The 20581-nt window shown below is 48.2% G+C and overlaps 3 protein-coding genes across 4 annotated transcripts; 1 reads left to right on the top strand and 2 right to left on the bottom strand.

Moving 5' to 3' along the window:
• Window positions 1-22: 22 nt before the first annotated feature.
• LOC147992375 (uncharacterized) lies at window positions 23-895 on the bottom strand. The gene has a single exon (XM_087539014.1). The coding sequence runs from the start codon at window positions 893-895 to the stop codon at window positions 23-25; it is 873 nt and encodes a 290-aa protein (XP_087395140.1).
• A 9330-nt stretch (window positions 896-10225) lies between these two features.
• LOC125526962 (alpha/beta-Hydrolases superfamily protein) lies at window positions 10226-19157 on the top strand. Of its 2 annotated transcripts, none has more exons than XM_087529645.1 (9): window positions 10226-10588; window positions 10696-10939; window positions 11296-11479; window positions 11607-11702; window positions 11809-11862; window positions 12245-12393; window positions 12501-12618; window positions 18776-18863; window positions 18945-19157. In XM_087529645.1, the coding sequence occupies exons 1-9, from the start codon at window positions 10480-10482 to the stop codon at window positions 19154-19156; spliced, it is 1254 nt and encodes a 417-aa protein (XP_087385771.1). In that variant the 5' UTR covers window positions 10226-10479; the 3' UTR covers window position 19157. The 2 variants fall into 2 exon arrangements, with proteins under 2 accessions (XP_087385771.1, XP_087385774.1); XM_087529648.1 differs by having other exon boundaries at window positions 10227-10588; window positions 19071-19157.
• LOC147992374 (uncharacterized) lies at window positions 13541-17932 on the bottom strand. The gene is made up of 5 exons (XM_087543067.1): window positions 16120-17932; window positions 14864-14955; window positions 14600-14689; window positions 14179-14278; window positions 13541-13614 (listed from the first exon to the last, which is right to left on the bottom strand). Exons 1-5 carry the CDS (start codon window positions 17930-17932, stop codon window positions 13541-13543), a joined length of 2169 nt encoding a protein of 722 aa, XP_087399193.1.
• Window positions 19158-20581: the final 1424 nt, after the last annotated feature.

Raw genomic sequence — 20581 nt, 5'->3', positions numbered from 1 at the left:
AACCCATCTGGTCCCGGCGCCTTCAGCGGCCCGATCTGAATAGTGCATCTGCAATTTCCTTGTTAGAAAATTCTGCACACAAACCATCATTCATGTGGTCAGTAACACGAGGATTTATTAGATTGAGCACAGGGGCCTGGCATAATGATATATCCGCCATGAACAGCTCCGCGAAGTAGTTTGTGACCAAGGTCGCCATCGCTGAGTGATCCGTATGCACCACTCCGTTGATATCCGCCAATGCCTTGATACGATTCTTCCTTGCGCGCCACACCGCTTTCCTGTGAAAAAATTGCGTGTTCCGATCCCCCTCTTTCAGCCAAGCAACACGGGATCGCTGCATCCACATCATCTCCTCCCGGTATAGGAGTTCGTTAAGCCGGTCTATCTCCTGGCGTATCTCCCTTCTATGTGCATTCATAGACATGAGTTCCTCCAAGCGGGACCGGGATTTGTTAATATCTTTCAGAAGATTACCAAACTTCTTCCCGCTCCAACTTTGCAATTGTTTCATAACAGTGCCGAGACCAACAGAAAACTCACCAAGATTAAGCATAGCTCCCAAATCTTTCCAAGCATTCAGGATTACCTCCGGAAGCGTGGGATCCCTCTCCCACATGACCTCATATTGGCGACATCTTCTGCCCACATCTCTTCCCCGATCCTCCATTGCACACCGAAGCAACATGGGAAGGTGGTCTGAGCTTGGGGCGACTAGATGGTCCACCTTCGCGTGCTCAAAACTGTCCCGCCATGAATTGTTGGTGACCGCCCTGTCGAGGCGGACTTTGACATTAGCCCGACCACTCCGCTTGTTATCATATGTATATGGCAGTCCTTCAAAACCAAGGTCACCCAATCCACAGACCTCTAACACATCACGGAAATCAATCATCTGACCTGCCGATCGAGAGTTGCCGAGAAATGTTCGAAGCTCCACATAGCCTCATTAAAGTCGCCGATCACCACCCAAGGCATGTCAGCTTGTTGGTGGAGGTTCCGAAGGATGGACCACATGTTATGTCGATCCTCAGTCCGCGGTTCTCCATAGACACAAGTGAGCCTCCAAGGCGCCTCACCCTCCTTACTCGTCACGCACGCATCAATATATCTTTCATTCATATTCTTTACAACCAACTGCACAGACTCATGCCAAAACAACGTGAGACCTCCGCTGAGACCGACACTATCAAAACCATCAAAACCCTTGAGCCCTAACCGATCACGGTACTTACTCATTTTATTCTTGGATTGCCTCATTTCACATAGAAAAACGATACTAGGGGAGTGAGTCTGCACGAGACTCACAAGATCACGAACTGTCCGAGGACTCCCCCCTCCTCGGCAGTTCCAGCTTAGGATATTCATTGCTCCTGACGGGGCACCGCCGGCCCCGTCAGTTCGTCGGCGGCCCCTAGGCCGACTGCCTCCAATTCAGCATCCTCCTCCGACATATCCTGGTCATGGACCCCTCCTGGAAAGTGCGACGGCTGCCCCTCCAGCGTCGTCGTGGTTTTGCGTTTCTTTGGAGTACCTGAGATCTCAGAAGTAGCTAGCGCCACCTGAATACTTCGCTGAGGCCCGATGGCCAGATCCTGCGCACTAGGAGTAGCGGCCGAGGTATCCACAACATCCCTAGCAGAGGGCTTCGGGCGGGTAGCATCCACAGAGGGAACCCCATGATCGCCCCCACCGACTGCTAGGTACTCCGTAGGCATCGGCTTAGATCCGTTTCCCGGTGCGCTTGAGCCCACCATCTTCTCCAATACTGACGGCGGCGCCGACAACAGCGCGTCCAGTGGCGGCGGCAGCGAAGCAGCTAGCAGCGGCCGATCTGGTGGTTCTCCGTGTTTGATTTCCAGCGTCTTCCCCTCCTTTAGATTTAAAGAGAGGAGGCCGAGCCATTCCTTGCATGAGGGATCAGGAAACCTTAAGCTTTCCGGACGTGTAGTCTCCGGAGACCTGATGGCCGAGTCCACTTGGGGGACGACGAGATCAACGAGCGATCGCTGTGCGGACGAGGCCGCAGCGCGTCCAGCCGCCTGCGCCTGCAGGGGACCAGAGGTATTGTCGCACACGGCCGGCGCGGAGGCCGGCGGTGGCGGCAGCGTGGGGGTTGCCCCCGAGTCGCCCGCCCTGGGAAACCCTAGACGAGACATCCGATCAAAAAGCTATTCTGTTTGTTTCACCATATCTTCGGTAAACTCGTCAAGATGAAAATCATGAACAAGCATCAAAAGTGTGAATTCACGAACGTGGTTTCCGGTGATGACGGTGTCTCACTTGATCTTTAGCATCCAATCATTCCCAGTCAGAGCCTCACGCACTTTCCAGATTTTTTTCTCCTCTTGACCTCAAAATTAGTGGGGCAATATCCTTGGGCTTCCGACCAAGCAACCAAGGGGAGTCCCAAAAAGTTGTTTTTGCACCATTGCCCAAGATGATCGTCGTGGAGGCATAGAAAAAATCATGGTCCTCCACGGTGCATGGGTTTCCCAAACCCACCCACAATTTGCTCGGCTCTTTCCATTCATACCAAAGCCATCTCAATCGCAAGGTGCGGGCAAACTTGTCGGTGTTGAAAACTCCTAGGCCTCCGTATGCACTAGGACAACAGACCAACCCCCCCCCCCCCCCAGTTGACTTTGCACTTTGCACTAGCTGTCTTGTCCGATCCCGATCAAAGGAAGGCCCTCTCAATCTTGTTTAGATTGTGCAGCGTTCCTTGCGGGACAATAAGGGGCGTGATGGAGTACACGGCTTGAGAGGGGATGACTGTTCTGACTAGGAATTAGGACAGGGTTGAATGACCGGCTCCCGTAGCCAGGTTCACCGACAAGTCCAGACCAATCTGTGGACAAATATTGTATTCGTTTGAGGGTCGGCGTTGCCGTAACTCATAGCACGGCAGCTGAAAAATCTCGACGCCTAAACTCAAGACAGTCCTCCCGCAACCCCTTTTGGTGGCTCTACTGGTCACTGCATCTTCAGGTACACTATTCCTTCCCTTTTGCTGGGCCTTCGGTTGTTCTTTCAACAGTTTATCCCCGTGGAACGACATTCATTAGTTTATCTGATTCCAGGGCAGGAAAAACTTCAACGGTAGGAAGTAGTCATGACAGGGATACTTCGACTTCAAAAGTGATAAAGGTGCGTACAAGTTAATCCGGAAAGAATTGGTTTCTGTGAGAACTATTCCTTTTTTCTTTGTTCCTGGTTATTAAGAAGCTTTGCTTGGTCTGCCAGAGAGAGATGAATTAATGACAGAGCCGGCCAGTGGTGTTCTGTACACTCTTGCATTGTGTCACACATTCATGATAACTGAGGTCTGAGGGCTAGTGCTAACCAGGCGATTGACTTGAGAGGGTACACTGCAAACGTAGTATATGTTTACAGATGTAGTACTGGCTATACTGTGTACTGGTACGTTTGTTTACTTCAGAGTCACACTTGTCTTTACCCTCTCGAGATGCAGAGTCACATACTATACTACACAGCAGGACAGGGGTAGCAGTGACAGGCAGCGGCAATGCTACACGTACAAACAGTTTACAGGCTTTTACAGATGGGTTAGTTTTTATTGGTCAACAAGTGAGCGGGACGGCCCACCTTCCTGAAAATCAGGGGAAGAGAGGTTTGTGATTGGTTGTTAGATGGACTACGACCACGGAGTGGCCCAAACGGACAGGCAGAGGTTATTGACTACGACCACTCCGGACACGGCCAGCTGGGCTACGTAGGAACCATGCATGCATCTCCTGTTTCAGCAATGTTTCTCTCACCTTCCAGAGCTGAAATGAAACGCATCCCGATTCGGGAAGGAACATCTGAGAACCAACCAGCTCTATCCGGTGGCGTGCGGTGCGGCCACGACGCACCGCACCGCACCTTCTAAAATTCTGCAAGCAACCAGTTTGTAACGGCTTGTGCGACTGCAGCCACATATATTGTCTTAGGCATAAGCAGGAGTATCTGAATTTTCTTGAGTGACATGTGATTCTTTGGACTGTGTATCCTCTCCTTGCCTCACCCAGCCCGGCGTCTCGCTCGGATCGTTGCGTGGTCAGATAAGAAGTCCAACTTGGCTCGCGATAATCTAGTCTGTGGTTTTCTTGAGGTATGGCTTCATTCATTTTCTGGGGGAAAGGAAAAGAATGCCGTCCCACGCTCTGAGACTTGTGCTGTGCAAAGAAAAGATAGGCGCCGCAGGTCATGGTCAGACGAGATGGCTTGGCTAGGTCGCTGTGCAAATGATGATGGGCCACTCCCACTCATGGCTGAGCTTTTTGGTTGACGCCTCCTAATTATAATTAATTAAGCAGCGCTGTTAGCCGTCGCTAATCTAATCTGATTCATTTGCTCCGGTTAACCCCGCCGACAAAGAAAAGGTCCAGAGGCTTCCCACCGCCCACGTCGTTGAATTTGCCGGGCTCTCCGGAAACAAGATATCCTCGAAGAATTGATTAAAAAAAGAATTAATTGGTGGATGGATGGAAGTGAAAGGTTGAAGGCTGAAGTGCCGGAGCGTGCATGTCTGGTCGACTCGACCATTCCACTTCCCTCACCCATACGTTTGTGGATCGGATATCTCGCTCGATTTTGTTGCCATCCTTCATGGATGCGTGGCGTGGTTAGCCTGCAGCTTGGACAGCTCACGAGGCTGGTCGGGAAGTAACTTATACTAGTGTCATGCATATGACAGTAGTTTAAGGTGGTGTTTGGTTTAGAAGTTCTAGGACTTTTTCATGGTGTGTCGAAAAAGTCCCTCCTGTTTGGTTTGTAGTGATTTTTTAGGGATTTTTTCTAGTTTCTGGGATTAAAAAGTCCCTGAACCAAGAGTACTACCTCCTCTTCAGTTTACAAGTCCTACGCGTATACCTAGATTATCAATTTTATCACCTTAATATAAACTATATAACATAAAAATTATATCGTTTGAAAATAGAACATCTAAAGTTTAGGTTGGTCAAATTGACGACCAGAGGTACGCGCACGCCCTCTAAACTAAGAGAGAGGTAGTAACATAATAGTAGTGTCATTCATTTATTAGCCTATAAACTTATCCTTTCTCGGGAAGCGCTATGTTACAGTAACATATTATGTTACTCTAAACACCTCTCTTCTCATTAACTATATGCCACATAAGCAAAAAAATCTTGAAATGCGCTATGTTACTATCTAAGTTATTCCCACTATGACTAGCCTGAGTGGGCGGAGCAGGAGCCGGTGGACCATGATTGATTTCGTGCCGCCGGGCATGCACGAGATCGCATTGTTTTATCGGAAAGCAGCGCCGTTCCGTATATCTTATCGGAGGCAGATAATCGCTTTTGTTTGAGCTCGTGCTGCAGTAGATCGGCCATTAAGAAAAGGATACGACGACATGGATGCCATGCGCCAACTCCAATTTTTCTTGGTGGCAAGGGAGCTAGCTAAGAGGGTGTTTGTTTACAGAAACTTATTAATGTAGGATTTAAAAAAAGTCTCTTTAGTCTCATCTAAACCAAATAAGAGGCTCTTATAGAGATTTAAGGTGGGCATTTGAGATTTATGAAAGAAAACCCTGAGCGAGAGTCTTTTTAGGACTTCTAGTTGTAACATGACATTTTAGTTTCAAAAACCAAATAGATAGGGACTTTTTAGGGATTAGTGACTTTTTAGTTCAAACTAAAAAAGGTCCTAAAACTTATGAACCAAACATGGACTAAACCTGTAGACCTACAGCTTCCTTCCGAGTTTTTTGTTTCTCTTTCGGGAACCCATTTCTGAAGCTTCCGATCGGCCAAGGAATCCAATTGAGTGTACGCGAGAAGTAATCAAGTGACAGTGACGCACTTATTCTCTTCATCTCCCCCGTTTCTCATGAAGGACGTGCCTACATTTATAGTCCACTAATAATAATTTGTACTACTAGGTGGGAATAGGACGAGCTAGATTTCGAGTGCTGGGCGCGATGCCCACACGCCAACGCGCGGCGACGCAATGTCGAACGGCACGAGAAAAGGATCACTGCCACTGGGATCGGCCGGTGGCTGGTCGTAGCGCCGGTAGCGGCATCGCGGCGAACCCGGCCGCCACCGACGCAGACGCACGTACGGCAGCGAACGCGTGGAGACGGAGGAGCGGCGGCACCGCCCGGCCCCAGCCTGTGGCACCGGTGGGTGGACGGACGGATAGGGAGATAGCGACGGTGAGCGGGGCGGGGGGCAGCAAGTGGACGGCGACGCCCGTGCGAGTCCACCGCCCGTGCGCGTTCGTTCCGCTTTTCGTGGCCCCGCCCGGCGCACGCACGCGGTCATCGTGTCGTGTCGACCGATAGCCAGAAGCTGGAGATCTCTGAGTGATGGACGACTGGGCAGGATGACTCAATCTTGTCTCTCCGCGGGTGAATGCTTTTTTTCCCGTCACTTGAGCAGTCGAATGCTTTGGGACACCAAATTCGCTTCCCTATTTTGCCATCTATTAAACGAGAAATGACTAATCCGTATTTCTAAGAGCATCTACAGCCGACAGGTTGCAAATTTGGGCACGCGCCCGCAGACAGTGACCGAGCCGGCCTTAAAATTTATCATTTGTAACTATATACCCTATTTCCAGAATATCTATTACATATGCAGGGTCATGCATGCACGCCGATCATCTTGTCCGTCTTGAGCCGGCTAGGCTGTCAAAACACACCCAAAAAAATGCTCAGCTTAAGATTTTCACATCTGTGTTAGTCCCACCTCGCCACGTGATAAGCTAGTCGTCCGGCTTAAATAGTTGGGTCATCACCCGCAAAAAGAAATAGCTGGGTCATCCAAAAGTATATAGCGATAAGCTTTTGACACCATTGCATCCTTTGTTAAGAAGATGGACTGTCACTGTGAATCTCCTATGTTTATCACACACTTATTTGTGGACGGGGGAGTAGATGATACATAATCAGCTTCTATTCCTTGACAAGGGAAACATTCATGTTAGTATTGCTTTTTATGAATCACAATGTGTTGATAAAAATCGATGAACAAAATAAAAATCTACTATCACTGTAGTAGGGGTATCAACGTACATGAACGAGACGAACTTGACACTCGATGAACAACCATCAATTGATGAAATGCAGTCTAGTGTCAAGTTATCTTGTTTACGCAGCGAGATTTGATAGACACGATGAAAGGATTCCAAACATGACGAGACTTTTTGACGATTTTTTCTAGACATTGATGGCTCGAGAATTTGTGATGTTTTAGTAGTGATTTTTGCTCGGTTTCACTACAATTCTTCTTACACTTTGGATATTTCTAACGCTAATCCCTTACAATAGAAAAAAAAATCCACCTGTCAATGTCTAACGCTAATTCTTCTAACTGGCATCAATCGCATTCGTAACTTGTCAACCAAGAATGCTTTTGTTCCTCCTGAAGCATGTCGCCAAGCTTGGAAGAGCCTCACGTTGATGTGCTCTGAAGATGATCTTGAAGTTGATGGCTTCACTAAAAAATTCAAGTTCTGCTTCACATCGCCTTCCAATGCTAAATGGCGTGAGACGCCATCCAATGAAGCCTCTGACTACTCTTCATCCTACAATTCATGCACATGTTATTGATGATGAAGATGATGTTACCTCACCAGTTTCTCCTGCATTGCTTCAAGATTTAGCGCCAGGCCCTTCTGCTCCGCCCATCGACAATGTCGACCCGGCTGCACCAACACCTTCACCACCTCCCGGAAAAGTTTAGACACTCTGTGTCTTCAACCCCTTTTGGTCATTTGATGACACAGGGGGAGAAGTATACGGGTTGATAGTCTTCAAGCGGGCATATTGGGTTGGGTTGTCTATATTTTGTTAAGTTTGCAACTCCCGTTCTACTCATTTGATGTTTTGGGTTATAAACTTAAGTATTGATGGACATCGGCTACATTTGCTACTTTGGTTTCTTTGTGCGCTGCTTAAATTTGATCTTATGCGCGTGGAGTCATTCTGCAGATTCCCATATGTCATTGTGCATTTCATTATCTTCAAATTATCTGCTATGCACTATGATTGGATTCCATGATACAGGGGGAGTTCTCCACAATCAAAACCTACCATGTGCATTTGCCTTCAAAGCAAAATCTTCATATGTTCAGGGGGAGTTCTCTCGATATCATGAAATCATAATCTCCATGTCCTTACTCCTTACCTTCGCGTTTTTATATCTCTGTTGAAAACTTCAACTAGATTGTCATCAACCACCAAAAAGGGAGAGATTGTAAGTGCATCTAATGTCACCCCTTTGTTGGTTTGGCAGTATTAATGACAAACCTTGTTGAGGGACTAATGTGTTTATGAGATTCACAAGATAACATAGGTAGAAGTCCCTGGAGATTCGGTTTAACTGTCGTAGACGATCCCTAAAAATGTCAGAGGACATTGAAGTCAATGGTTGCCCATGAAGATAATGGAATGCGAAGAGTTAGCTTCTTTGTAGGTTTCATTTTCTTTTTATTGAGTCATAGGAACCACTGCATTATTAAGTGGGGTCGAGGTGGAACAAAGACAACTGTTGAAGTAATTACTCAACCAAAAGCCTATATCTTCCGTGTGAAAATAATGAGAGAAAATCTCCTTCAGAGTTGGATGAGTCAGCTTTGCTTGTAGTCCAAGCCAAGCTATCGCGTGTGTTTGAAATCCGACTGTTGGACACGTGTCGGTTGGCCACTGACCCAGGGTCGGTTCGGTCATATCATGTTGGGTTGCCTACTGACTACAAATAGCCCGCCCCCTCCACCATCGAAGACTTTGAGTATTGCACAACTTTTATCTTTTGAGAGCAACCCACCTCCAAAGCCTTTGAGAGAAATTTTCTGCCAGAAAAAACCCAAACACCCAGAGCCCAAAGTGATTGAGCATCACTGAAGACATTCTGTTATGCGTGAACTGAATACTTGTTACCCTTGAAGACTACGATCTTCCAGTCGGTTAAGCGTCGCATTCTGAGCCCGAAAGTCATTGTGGATTGCCGGTGAACAAAGTATGTGAAGGTTTAGAAGTCTACCTTTGAAGACTTACTTGAGTGATTGGGTGAGGTCTACAGTGACCTTATCTCAAGGGGAATAAGTTGAAGACACGGTATTTTAAGTTTAATCTTAGCCTTCTAACTAGACATACAACTGTTACACCATGTGGAACTAGTTCAACAAATCACTTGTCTTCTCTGGCAACTAGTTCTATCACTCCAATTCCTCGCTTACTGTTTTGCATTGTGAAGGCTTCGCTTGCTCATTCTGTTTGAAGTCATTGTGTAGGATAATCTCTTTGATTACATCTTTGTCTTCACATTAACTGTTTCTGTATATTGTTCTCTGCTACCTAGTTTTCTGTTTGCATTCACTTCACACATCAATTGTGTTGTTATGTCAACATGTCTAGCGTAGTTATTGTTTTGCTTCCGCGTCTTCGAAGACATTGCCTGTTCCGAAGACAGTCATAAAAATCGTCTATTCACCCTCCTCTGATAGATAAATAGCACTTTCAGTTCTCCTCTTTAGAAAGTGTAACATTTCATAAGCCAATATTGTATTATCAGAGATAAGCCTACTCGGAACAAAGACGCTTTGGTTACCCAAAATGATCTCCCCCCGAGATGCACTTCAACGGGTTTGCGATGTTGTTGGAACAAGTTTGTACATAATATTACAAAGGCTAATTGGGTGTAGGTCTTTTGGACTTTGAGGGTTCTTCACCTTTAGGATAAGGACCATGATGGTGTCATTCCATCCCTCCTGGATACAGCCGCCACACAATATGTGTAACACTTTTTTTTTTGAACGTTCGTATGTGTAACACTTCATGCACCACACTACCACCTTCTCTTGTCTTTATTATGGAATCGCACAGCACAACCAGACAATCCACCGCCGCTTCCCCATCGATCGATCATCATCGTCGTCGCGGCGGCTTTATCCAACCACGAGTTCGTCCGTCCACCCAGAAAAGCAAAACAAAATAGCACAGCGCTACTCCCTGCCGCCGAGCACCACTCGCCATCACGCTCGCAAAAAAGAATCGCCACCCAAAAATCGTGGACCTCAATCCCCACACCCCCATCTTCCCGCGAGCGCGTCCCCTTTGACTCAGCAGACGGCGACACGCCGACGTGTCCCCGCCGGCGCGCCGCGCAGGTCGTATCCATCCATCCACGTGTTCCAGGGGCGGGCGGGAGGGAATCCGTCTCCCCCTCCTCCCTCCTCCACACCCGTTTCCCTCGCGGCCCCGACTCGGCCACCGGCCCGGCTGTACGACTCCGGCTCGCGGGCGGCTATAAATCGCCCGCCCTTCCCCTCCCGAGCTCCACTCCGTTTCCCCTCGTTTTAAATCCGATTCGGCAACCAAACCCACCTGTTACTTCTAACCAGAAGCTAAATAAATCCATAAATCCGCCGGAAGAGAGACAGAGAAGAGAGAACCCACCGAACAATCGCGGCGGCGGCGAGAGGCAGGCGACCGGCGGAGCAATGCCTTACTGCGAGGTGGATCGGTACCAGGCCGGCGACAAGTGGGAGGGCGTCCGCCTCTTCTACCGCCGCTACGGCCGCGGCGCCACCAAGGTGCTCCTCGTCATCGGTAAGCACGCCGCCCCGCCCAATCCGATAGGAAAATTCAATCCTTTTTCTGGTTCGGAGGAACTCTTCTCTGAGAAATGGTTCTTCGCTCTCTTGATTGATGCGCAGGTTTGGCGGGGACGCACGACTCGTGGGGCCCGCAGATACGGGGGCTGACCGGGTCCATGGAGCCGGCCGACGGCGGCGACGAGCCCACCGCCGCGCGGACGGACGAGGAGGCCGGCGCCCCCGCCGCCGCGTCGGCGACGGCGACGGTGGAGGAGGAGGACGTCGGCGAGGGCATCGAGGTCTGCTGCTTCGACAACCGCGGCGTCGGCCGCAGCTCCATCCCCCCGCACAAATCCTACTACTCGTGAGTCTCTCTTTCTCTCCACCGTCGTCTCCTAGATCCAATTTTCCGTCGGTTCCGATCATCGGCGGGCAGAGTTAGGTTAGGTGGACGACATCGACATTGTTGGTCTCCCAAGATCTGCAAGGAAGATTGTAGCTTTCGGCGAGAATAAATGCACGTTTTACTCGATTCATCCTCCCTTTCTTCGCGATTGCTTTCATTCATGAGAAAATAATACTCTACTAGTAGTACCACGCGTGCGGCCGAGAGGAAGAAACAGAGGGCGACATCTAGCTCCATGAAACGCGTTGAAAAGTCAACGGCCGATGGTTCTCTGTACTGACCGTGTGAATCAACGACCTTCTCTTCTCTTTCAGGACATCGATCATGGCGAGGGACGCGCTGGCCTTGATGGACCATCTGGGGTGGAAGAAAGCCCACGTCTTCGGCCACTCCATGGGCGCGATGATTTCCTGCAAGCTTGCAGCGATGGCGCCTCACCGGATGTCCTCGCTGGCGTTGCTCAACGTCACCGGCGGTGGGATGGAGTGTTTCCCCAAGGTACTGCGATGTTGCAACCTGCTTGTTCATTTGGGGAGCTCTGAGTACCTGAGAACAGGCCAAGGGGTTACTTTGTTTGAGATGTGGAACTTTGCCAGTGCTGACTGATATGCTGCCAATTTTTCAGGTAGATGCACAGATGCTATCTCTCGCATTCCGGTTCTTAAGGGCGAGAACTCCGGAGCAAAGAGCTCTTGTGGACTTGGAAACCCACTATACCAAGGTGAGAAATTGAGGATGCACTGTTTGTCATTGTCTGAATAATGTGCAAACTAGTTTTTCTGTGCATGCTTTTTGTTCCAGTGGTAACATGTGTCACTCAAATGCAGGAATACCTTGATGAGGAAGTTGGATCCTGCACAAGGAGAGCAATCCTGTACAAGGTGAATGCCATATACTTGCACGGAGTATTCATTATTCTTCCTGCTAGTTTTACCGTGTGCATCAGACTAATTTTTTTGGATTATATTTGTTGATTATCATGCTGTTTGCTGGGGGTTGTCCTGTTAAGGAGGTCATTCAAGAATTCTGTTAAAGCATCTTGTAGGTGTCTGGCTAGGCCTTCTTTTTGTGGAAGTTTGGCATTATGCTTTTGCATTTCCTGCTTTAGAATATAAAGACAATGCACCGCATAGGGATAAACTGTTGGATCTTTTGTTTGGATGAAAGGAAGCTTTTGTTGTACCCACTTTGGAACATTGTCTGCATATATTTGGCTCCTTTTGTTATGGAAATTTCATCTGTACTTGTACATTGAACTTTCAGGAATATGTGAAGGGCATATCATCTTCAGGGATGCAATCTAATTGCGGGTTTGAAGGTCAAATTAACGCATGCTGGACTCACAAAGTGACAACTAAAGAACTGGATACAATACGTGCTGCCGGTTTTCTAGTTTCAGTTATTCATGGAAGGTTAGTCTTGAAATATCCAGAGCAATATGCATCCGTTTCTCAGAATCTGCACGCTTAATGTGTGTTCCTCTTTTTTCTAAGTATACCTTGCTTTACAAATAATACAGGCATGATATTATTGCGCAAGTATGCCATGCGAGACGGCTTGCACAAAGGCTTCTTCCTGCTGCTAGAATGGTGGATCTTCATGGTGCACATCTAGTCAGCCATGAAAGACCAGAAGAGGTAAGCATCAAGTTTGGTAAAGTAGTAGAGCTGGGTAGATCGAATCATTGAAATACTCACAACTGTCGTAAACCGAGCAAATAATTTCAATAGAGTTTGCATATAAATGATCGTGATGGAGCTTTTTAGGATGTGCATTTGTCTGGTAGGCTGAGTTTCACGATTTAAAGCTGCATTTTCCGCTGAGATGTGAATCATGGGATCACATTTAAATTAGACATAGAAGAGTACGCATCCTGAACTTATGCGAAATGAGAATCTTATTGCTTGATGCTGCAACCTGGATGAAGAATTCCAGATGATCTCTGAGAGCATCGTTGGAACATGCTACTTTTGAAGATATTTTTTATCTGTCTTTAAAATGGCCTGTGTGCCCATTGCCCAGTAGAAGTGTTAATGAGGACCAGATTTTAATTTTTAACTTAAACTATGAGTACATCTCATAATTCCTTAAGCGATGTAAGCAGACATACAAACCTACAAAGTGAGACAATTGCCCCTTTCAGACACCAGTATGTTTGAGAAAGTTGTACACATTGACTTAACTATTTAAGTTGCCAGACATATATGGTTACAGTAAGACATCTTAATAGACTGACCATCAAGACTCTTCTCAGACCTTGACCTGTAAGAACGGCTTCTTTTTGTTCCAAAGAGAGCCTTACAAAGTTACAATAAAGCATATGAATGAAATACTGATACAACTAGGTCGTCGTTGTTAGGAAATATGCAACTTGTATTCCCATGAGGCCATAGGCCGATATATATACATGTACAGGTGTGGAACATATGCAGGAAACCCCTTATACAACGGGATAAATACAAAGGGGTACATGACTTATATTATAACTCTAACACCCCCCCTCAAACTCATGGTGGATGAACAACACTGAGTTTGGAGAGATAAAAGCCATGTTGTGCTCTAGTCTGAGCCTTCGTCAGGAAATCCGCCAACTGTAACTCGGAAGGCACATACTGAAGAGCAATAACCTGATCCTGCACACCAGCGCGCACATAGAAAGCATCAACACCAATATGCTTGGTGAGCTCATGCTTCACAGGATCGCGTGCAATGCTGATAGCACCTGTACTGTTAGATAAGAGCAGAGTCGGTGTAGTGACAGAAACACCAAAATCCTGAAGTAACCACCGTAACCAAGTCACCTCTGCCGTCAAAAGAGCCATTGCTCGCAACTCAGCCTCGGCACTCGAACGGGAAACTGCAAGCTGTTTCTTCGTCTTCCAGGCAATGAGAGAACCACCAAGAAAAACACAGTAAGCAGAAAGTGAACGGCGATCTGAAGGATCACTAGCCCACGTAGCATCCGAATAGGCCTGAAGCTGTAAAGAACTGGAGCAAGGAAAGAATAGACGGTGAGAGATCGTGCCTCGAAGATATCGAAGAACACGAAGGAGATGACTATAGTGAACTGAGGTGGGAGCAGAGACAAACTGACTCAGAATATGAACCGGATAAGAGATGTCCGGATGAGTGACAGCTAGATAGACAAGACTGCCAACAAAGATGACGATAACGCGTCGGGTCAGGGAGAGGATCACCATCAGTAGCACGGAGGTGAACATTGAGCTCCATAGGAGTCTCAACAACGCGCTCGTCAGTAAGAGCAGCACGAGCAAGAAGATCCTGGATATACTTTTCCTGGGATATAAAAAAGCCATCAGAGGTAGAAGAGACTTCAATCCCAAGAAAGTAGCGAAGAGGTCCAAGATCAGACATAAGAAACTGCTCACTAAGACGGGCCTTTACAAAGGCAATATACTCGGAGTCATCCCCCGTGATGATCATGTCATCAACATAAAGAAGAAGAAGAGTCCGACCACGAGGAGAAAGGTGAATAAACAATGCTGGATCATGAGCACTTGCTAAAAAACCAGCAGCAGTGATCACAGAGGCAAAGCGCTCAAACCAGGCGCGGGGGGCTTGCTTAAGGCCATAGAGAGAGCGATGAAGACGACATACCATGCCATCGGGAACAGAATACCCAGGTGGTGGCTGCATGTACACCTCCTCACGCAGCTCACCATTAAGAAAGGCATTCTTAACATCAAGCTGAGATATAGACCAGTGGCTTGCAGAGGCAACGACAAGAAGTGTACGAACAGTGGTCATATGGGCCACAGGAGCAAAAGTCTCGTCATAATCACGACCATGCTCCTGCTGAAAACCACGAGCCACAAGACGAGCTTTGTGACGCTCAAGAGAACCATCGGAGCGAGTCTTAACCTTGTAGACCCACTTACAAGTGATCGGATGGACTCCGGGAGGAAGAGAAACAAGATCCCAGGTACCAGTGCGTTCAAGAGCAGCAATCTCCTCTGCCATCGCAAACTGCCATTCAGGATGAACAACAGCCTGACGGTAAGAAGTCGGCTCAAGAACAGCAGCACCAGCGGTGGGAAATCCAAAGCGATCAACAGGCGGACGAGGACGAGAACGCAAGCCATAAGTAGGCTGAGAGGAAGATGACGACTCATCCACAGAGGCATCGACTGGTCGTGGACGACGAGTGTAATGCTGAGGAAAAGATGGAATAATAGGAGGAATCGTCAAGGTAGAATCGGGGGGTGGCGACGAAGAAGTCACCGGAGATGAAGGTGTAAAATCCGGTGACAGGCTGGGAGAGGAGACCGGGGAGGAAGTCACCGGAGATGAAGGTGGAGAACCCGGTGACATGCTAGGCGAGGAGACCGGGGAGGATGGTGGCTGCAAATCAACTAGAGGTGGAGAAGGAGAGGAAGTGGAACGGAGAGGTACAGTCTCGACGGGGGTGATAGGTGAGTCAGGAAAAGTGAGGAAAGAGATATCCTGCACTGAAAAAGTCGAGGAAGATGGGCGTGGGTAGAAGGGACGAGACTCAACAAAAGTCACGTCTCGAGAGATACGCATCCGATGACCAATAGGATCCCAACAACGATAGCCCTTATGCTCATCACTGTAGCCTAAGAAGACACACTCAACAGACTGAGCGGTCAGTTTGGTGCGTTCGCGAGGGGCAAGAAGAACATAGCAAACACAACCAACCGAGCGAAGCATCGAATAATCGGGAGAACGATCAAAAAGTCGCTCGAAAGGAACACCACCCTGTAGAGCAGCGGAAGGCTGTATATTGATAAGATAGGTGGATGTGGAGACGGCCTCAGCCCAAAAATGAGGCGGGAGAGAGGCAGCAATCATCAATGCACGAGCCGTCTCAAGAAGATGTCGATGCTTTTGCTCAGCCACACCATTCTGAGCATGAGCACCAGGACAAGAGAATTGAGAGAGAGTCCCGTGCTCAGCAAGAACACCACGCAACATCTTAGAGATATACTCGCCAGCGGAGTCAGCACGAAAAACACGAATGGGTGAAGAGAACTGAGTATGAACCATGGCAGCAAAACGCTTATAAATAGACAACACCTCAGAACGAGAAGTCATGAAATAAAGCCATGTGTAACGAGAGAAATTATCTATGAAAATAATATAGTATTTATGACCACCTTTCGAAGCGAAAGGGGCCGGACCCCATACATCAGAATGGACTAAATCGAAAGGACGCTTGGACACTGACTCACTATGTGAATATGGTAACTGAATCTGCTTGCCAAGACGACAACCCTGACACTCTAAAGAGACATCTCCTGAGACAGACCCCAGAAGACCTCGACGAACTAAAGAAGACAACCGAGAACCACACAGATGACCAAGTCGATGATGCCACTGCTGGAAGGAACCAGTAACGGAGGCGACAGAAGCGGAAGAACTGGCGATGGTGGTGGCAGCGGAAGGAACATGAAGCCAGTCCAACTCCCAAAGACCCTGAGAATCACGGCGGCGAGGGCCAGCCCCAACCAGAGTGTGCGTGCGACGGTCCTGGACAGAACAAGAGTCAACGTCAAGGATGACGCGACAACCAGAATCCGTAAGTTGACCAGCAGAAAACAGATTCATGGTAAGTCGAGGAACATGAGCAACATCAGGAACAGAATAAGGAGTGGTAAGATTGCCTCTACTAGCAATAGAAAGTGGAGTACCATCAGCAGTGAAAACATGAACAGGAGAATCCAGTGATCGAAGAGAGGACAAAGTGGAAGAATGAGAAGACATATGAAAAGAAGCTCCAGAGTCCAGAACCCATGGGGATGTACTTGACTGTGTAGAGGGTGATTGCTCGGTGCGGGAAGCATCAGTCACAGAACCAGCAGTACCCGTCGAGGAAGAACCTGAAGCCGCGAGCAGACGCTTAAGTCTCAGAATATCCTGCTCAGTCAAAGCAATGGCTGAAGCTGTCGAGGTAGATGACGAAGTCCCTGAAGATGATGATCGAGCCTTGCGCAGGTGTTTCTTCTTCGTGTAGCACTGAGACTTAAGATGACCATCATTGTTGCAATAGTCGCAATGTGGACGGGGGCGACCTGAGCCTCCAGAAGGAGTGGGCAAGAGCGGCGGAGCACTCGAGCGAGAAGGGGTCGGTGCAGCAGGTGGCGTAGGAGCACGAGTAGCGAGCACAGAGGGAACCTCTAGCAAACCAGCACCACGTAAGCGAGTCTCCTCAGCACGAATCTCAGAAAGCGCCTCCATGAGAGAAATACGGCCACGAGGAAACAACTGAGCACGCCGGGGCTCAAACTCCTTACGGAGCCGAGACAGGAACTCATAGACGCGATGAAACTCCAAATTGGCCTGGACAGCCTGGCAACAGGGGCAGGTACGACACCCAGCACTGCGGAGAGAATCAAGCTGGCGCCAGATAGCAGAACTCTGTGCATAGAAGTCATCAACAGTAGAGTCACCCTGCTGAAGAGCATGCTCCTGACGGACCACAGAGAGGTATAAGGCATCACCAGAGGGCTGATAGCGCTGACGAAGACGGGTCAACATCTTAAAGACAGTAGGAAGACCCAGAAATTCAGAAGCAAACTGAGGCAGAACACTAGCAGTGAGAACAGCTGCAGCACGAGCATCATCATCAAGCCACTGGGTGTAAACAGACAGAGCACCATGGTACGTTTGAAGAGCCTCCTCATAAGCCAAAACCCTCTCATCATAAGCATGATCAGCAGCCTCATCAGCAAGCTTAGCTGCATCCTTGGCGACCTGATTAGCATCCGTAGGAAGAACCGATGGAGTTGGCGGAGTAGGGGCCACCGGAGGAACTGGACGTGGCGGACAGCAGACCTCGCCCGAAAGAACACCCCAGAGACGGATGCCACGCATGTGAATGCGCATAAAGCCAGTGAACTCGGTGTAGTTAGTACCATCAAAGATCACCGGACAGCAAGGGACAGCAACATAGCCCGATGCAGCAGACATTTTTTTTTTGTGTGTGTGTTAGTCAGGGGCAGACGAACATAGCAGACCAATCAGCCGAGATCCGGCGGCGTGACGAATCAATACACCAGCACCACGTATCAGCAGAAGCAGCAAGCAGCACCCGTAGGAAGTGGCTAGCACCACGTATCACCGGAGAGCAAAGTAGCACTACATGGAGATGTAGCACGGATCGATGAGATCTTCAACTGAGGACAAACGGGTGATTGATCTGGAGGCCCGGTCCTGCCGTGGGCAGATCTGCAGGCAAGCAAACTCCTCCGAGATCGGCAGCTGGCAGCAGATCAGATCCAGAGGAAGCCGGCTCGAGCGGGGCCAACTCAATCCAGAGGAAAACCGGCTTGCTCGTGTTCGATCCAGGGAGACGGGACTGGGGAAGGAGCCGGCCTGAGTTGACCTGTAAGGAAGAGTAGCGGGCGTGGAGAGCCGCCGGCTACGATAGACAGAGAAAAGGAGCAGCTGCCACAGAGGACGGCGGCGACGCGGGTTGGATCAATAGCGCGAGTTGCAGCGTGCAAAAAAAAATTGACCTAGCTCTAATACCATGTTAGGAAATATGCAACTTGTATTCCCATGAGGCCATAGGCCGATATATATACATGTACAGGTGTGGAACATATGCAGGAAACCCTTTATACAACGGGATAAATACAAAGGGATACATGATTTATATTATAACTCTAACAGTCGTCAAATTCATGTTCCAAAGAAAAACAAGAAACACAATTGTGATAATGAGCATTGATTTCTCCTCTCATTCATCTTTACAAGTGACCGTAGAGCATAAGAAAGTAAGGAACTGATGTGATTATCAATCTATGACAGGTCAACAACGCCCTAATGGATCTGATAAAGGCCACCAAGTATGCGATGGCACCTCAAGAGTGGTCGTCCCAGCCGGAGAACACATCAGGTATGCTTAACCGGCTGACGGTCGCAAAATTCATTCGAAGGCTTTGGAAGGCACACCTCTTACGCTGATCTTTACGACCAGAAACCGGGGCCCTTATTTCTGCGAGGCCTGTAACCCTCACGATACGAACAGGCGAAGCTGGCAACGCTGCCGTAGCAGCGTATAACCTACTTGCAAAGTTGCAACTAAGCTTTCTTTATGTCATAGGCCTGATAGTGATGGCGTTTGAGCATGTGAGGAACATTGTAAGAGTAACGAAGCCCGTGAGGGTCGCGGCGATCGAGTCATCATAAGGTAAACAAACTCTTCCTCCACTACGTACATAAGTCGTCGTATTTCCTAATTCCTGGCAGATTCGCTTACCGCAGTTGGTGTGTTTGATTTTGCAGAAACAAAAGACATGTAAATTATACCCCCGAAGCCGGCGAGGAGATCATATTTCATGTCTCCTCCGTATACCATCTGTGGAGATGAGACGAATTTAGAGTAGCATCTCCGCAAGAATTGAACCTATTTTTCCTCCTCCCTTGAGAAAGGCCCTCTGCTCTCGGCAGAAACAACGTTTCAAGACTGAAGAACAGAGGAGCTATACCTGCATTGCGCGCACCTGGGCAGAAGCGTCGCAGGGCGTGGTGATTGAGATGTGCTGCCATACATTGTACTATTACTGTAGCTCGGAGAGAGCAAATGGATGTACCTTGTGTGATGAGTGTAATTAAGCTGTGACCAATATGTACACGGCCGCATGTTGCGTTGCGTTGTTGATGTCGGCGTTGTTGTGTATTCCATTGTTGTGCTGTGATCATCCCTTTGAATAAATCGACTCGATCTTCACTTCTCTGCACCCTTCTGGGGTAGGTGAATATTTTCTTACCTGTGCAATGTTAGTTGCGGATATACTCGTATACAACAGTGGCATATACTCCATCCATTTCTAAATATAAGATTTTTTTAGAGATTTCAATACGAACTATATATGATGTATACAGACGCATTTTAGAGTGTAGACTTGCTCATTTTAGAGCGATGGCAAATTGGAAGCCGGTATATACAAGAAAATCACAGGTTGAAGAACACACGCACGGCGTCATAGTTGAAGAAGGGGCGGATTGATGGAAAGGAATGTTCGAAAGCTTGAGCAAGTAAAATAAATCCTTAGGAAATCACGGATAAGATGATTTGATCTTACCTCAGCAAGCGAAAGAGCAGCGACCTTTTTCTTCCTGGTGCAATGCAATACGAGCTCGAATGTTGCGCCGAAAGGCCCCCTTCCCCGCTCCTGCTGATGATACATGCGACAGAATGAAGGTGTCCTGGTTAGAAGGATGATGATACAAATACATGCACACTCTCTTTGCATCCTGCTTGCTTCATCAATCTGTGTCTGCCATCAAATGCTCCCTTAGGTCAGTGCCGTCTTCCGACATCAGTGCTCTGCCGGAACATCTCAATCTTCATAACTGAACAAGTTATCATTTCCAGCCATTCTGTCAAGATGTAGCTCGAGTCTCTCAACTAACTGAACAATGATGGCAAGATGCGGAAAGCCGATTAGCCGAGGACACAAACTAATCTTAAGGACGATGCGAGGTTCTCTCCAGACACACGACCGACCAACCAAAACAGCAGTCTTGAAAGGCTGGAACTGAAAACAAAAACAGCAGGCGGGCAGGCAGGAGAAAATAAGGCACCCAACTGCCTCTCGTCACTGATCCTCG

The sequence above is a fragment of the Triticum urartu genome, chromosome 1A (genome assembly GCF_056163025.1).
Source record: "Triticum urartu cultivar PI428250 chromosome 1A, HENAU_Tu73, whole genome shotgun sequence".
NCBI classification, from domain to species: Eukaryota; Viridiplantae; Streptophyta; class Magnoliopsida; order Poales; family Poaceae; genus Triticum; species Triticum urartu.
This window is presented reverse-complemented; position numbering and strand designations above follow the sequence as displayed.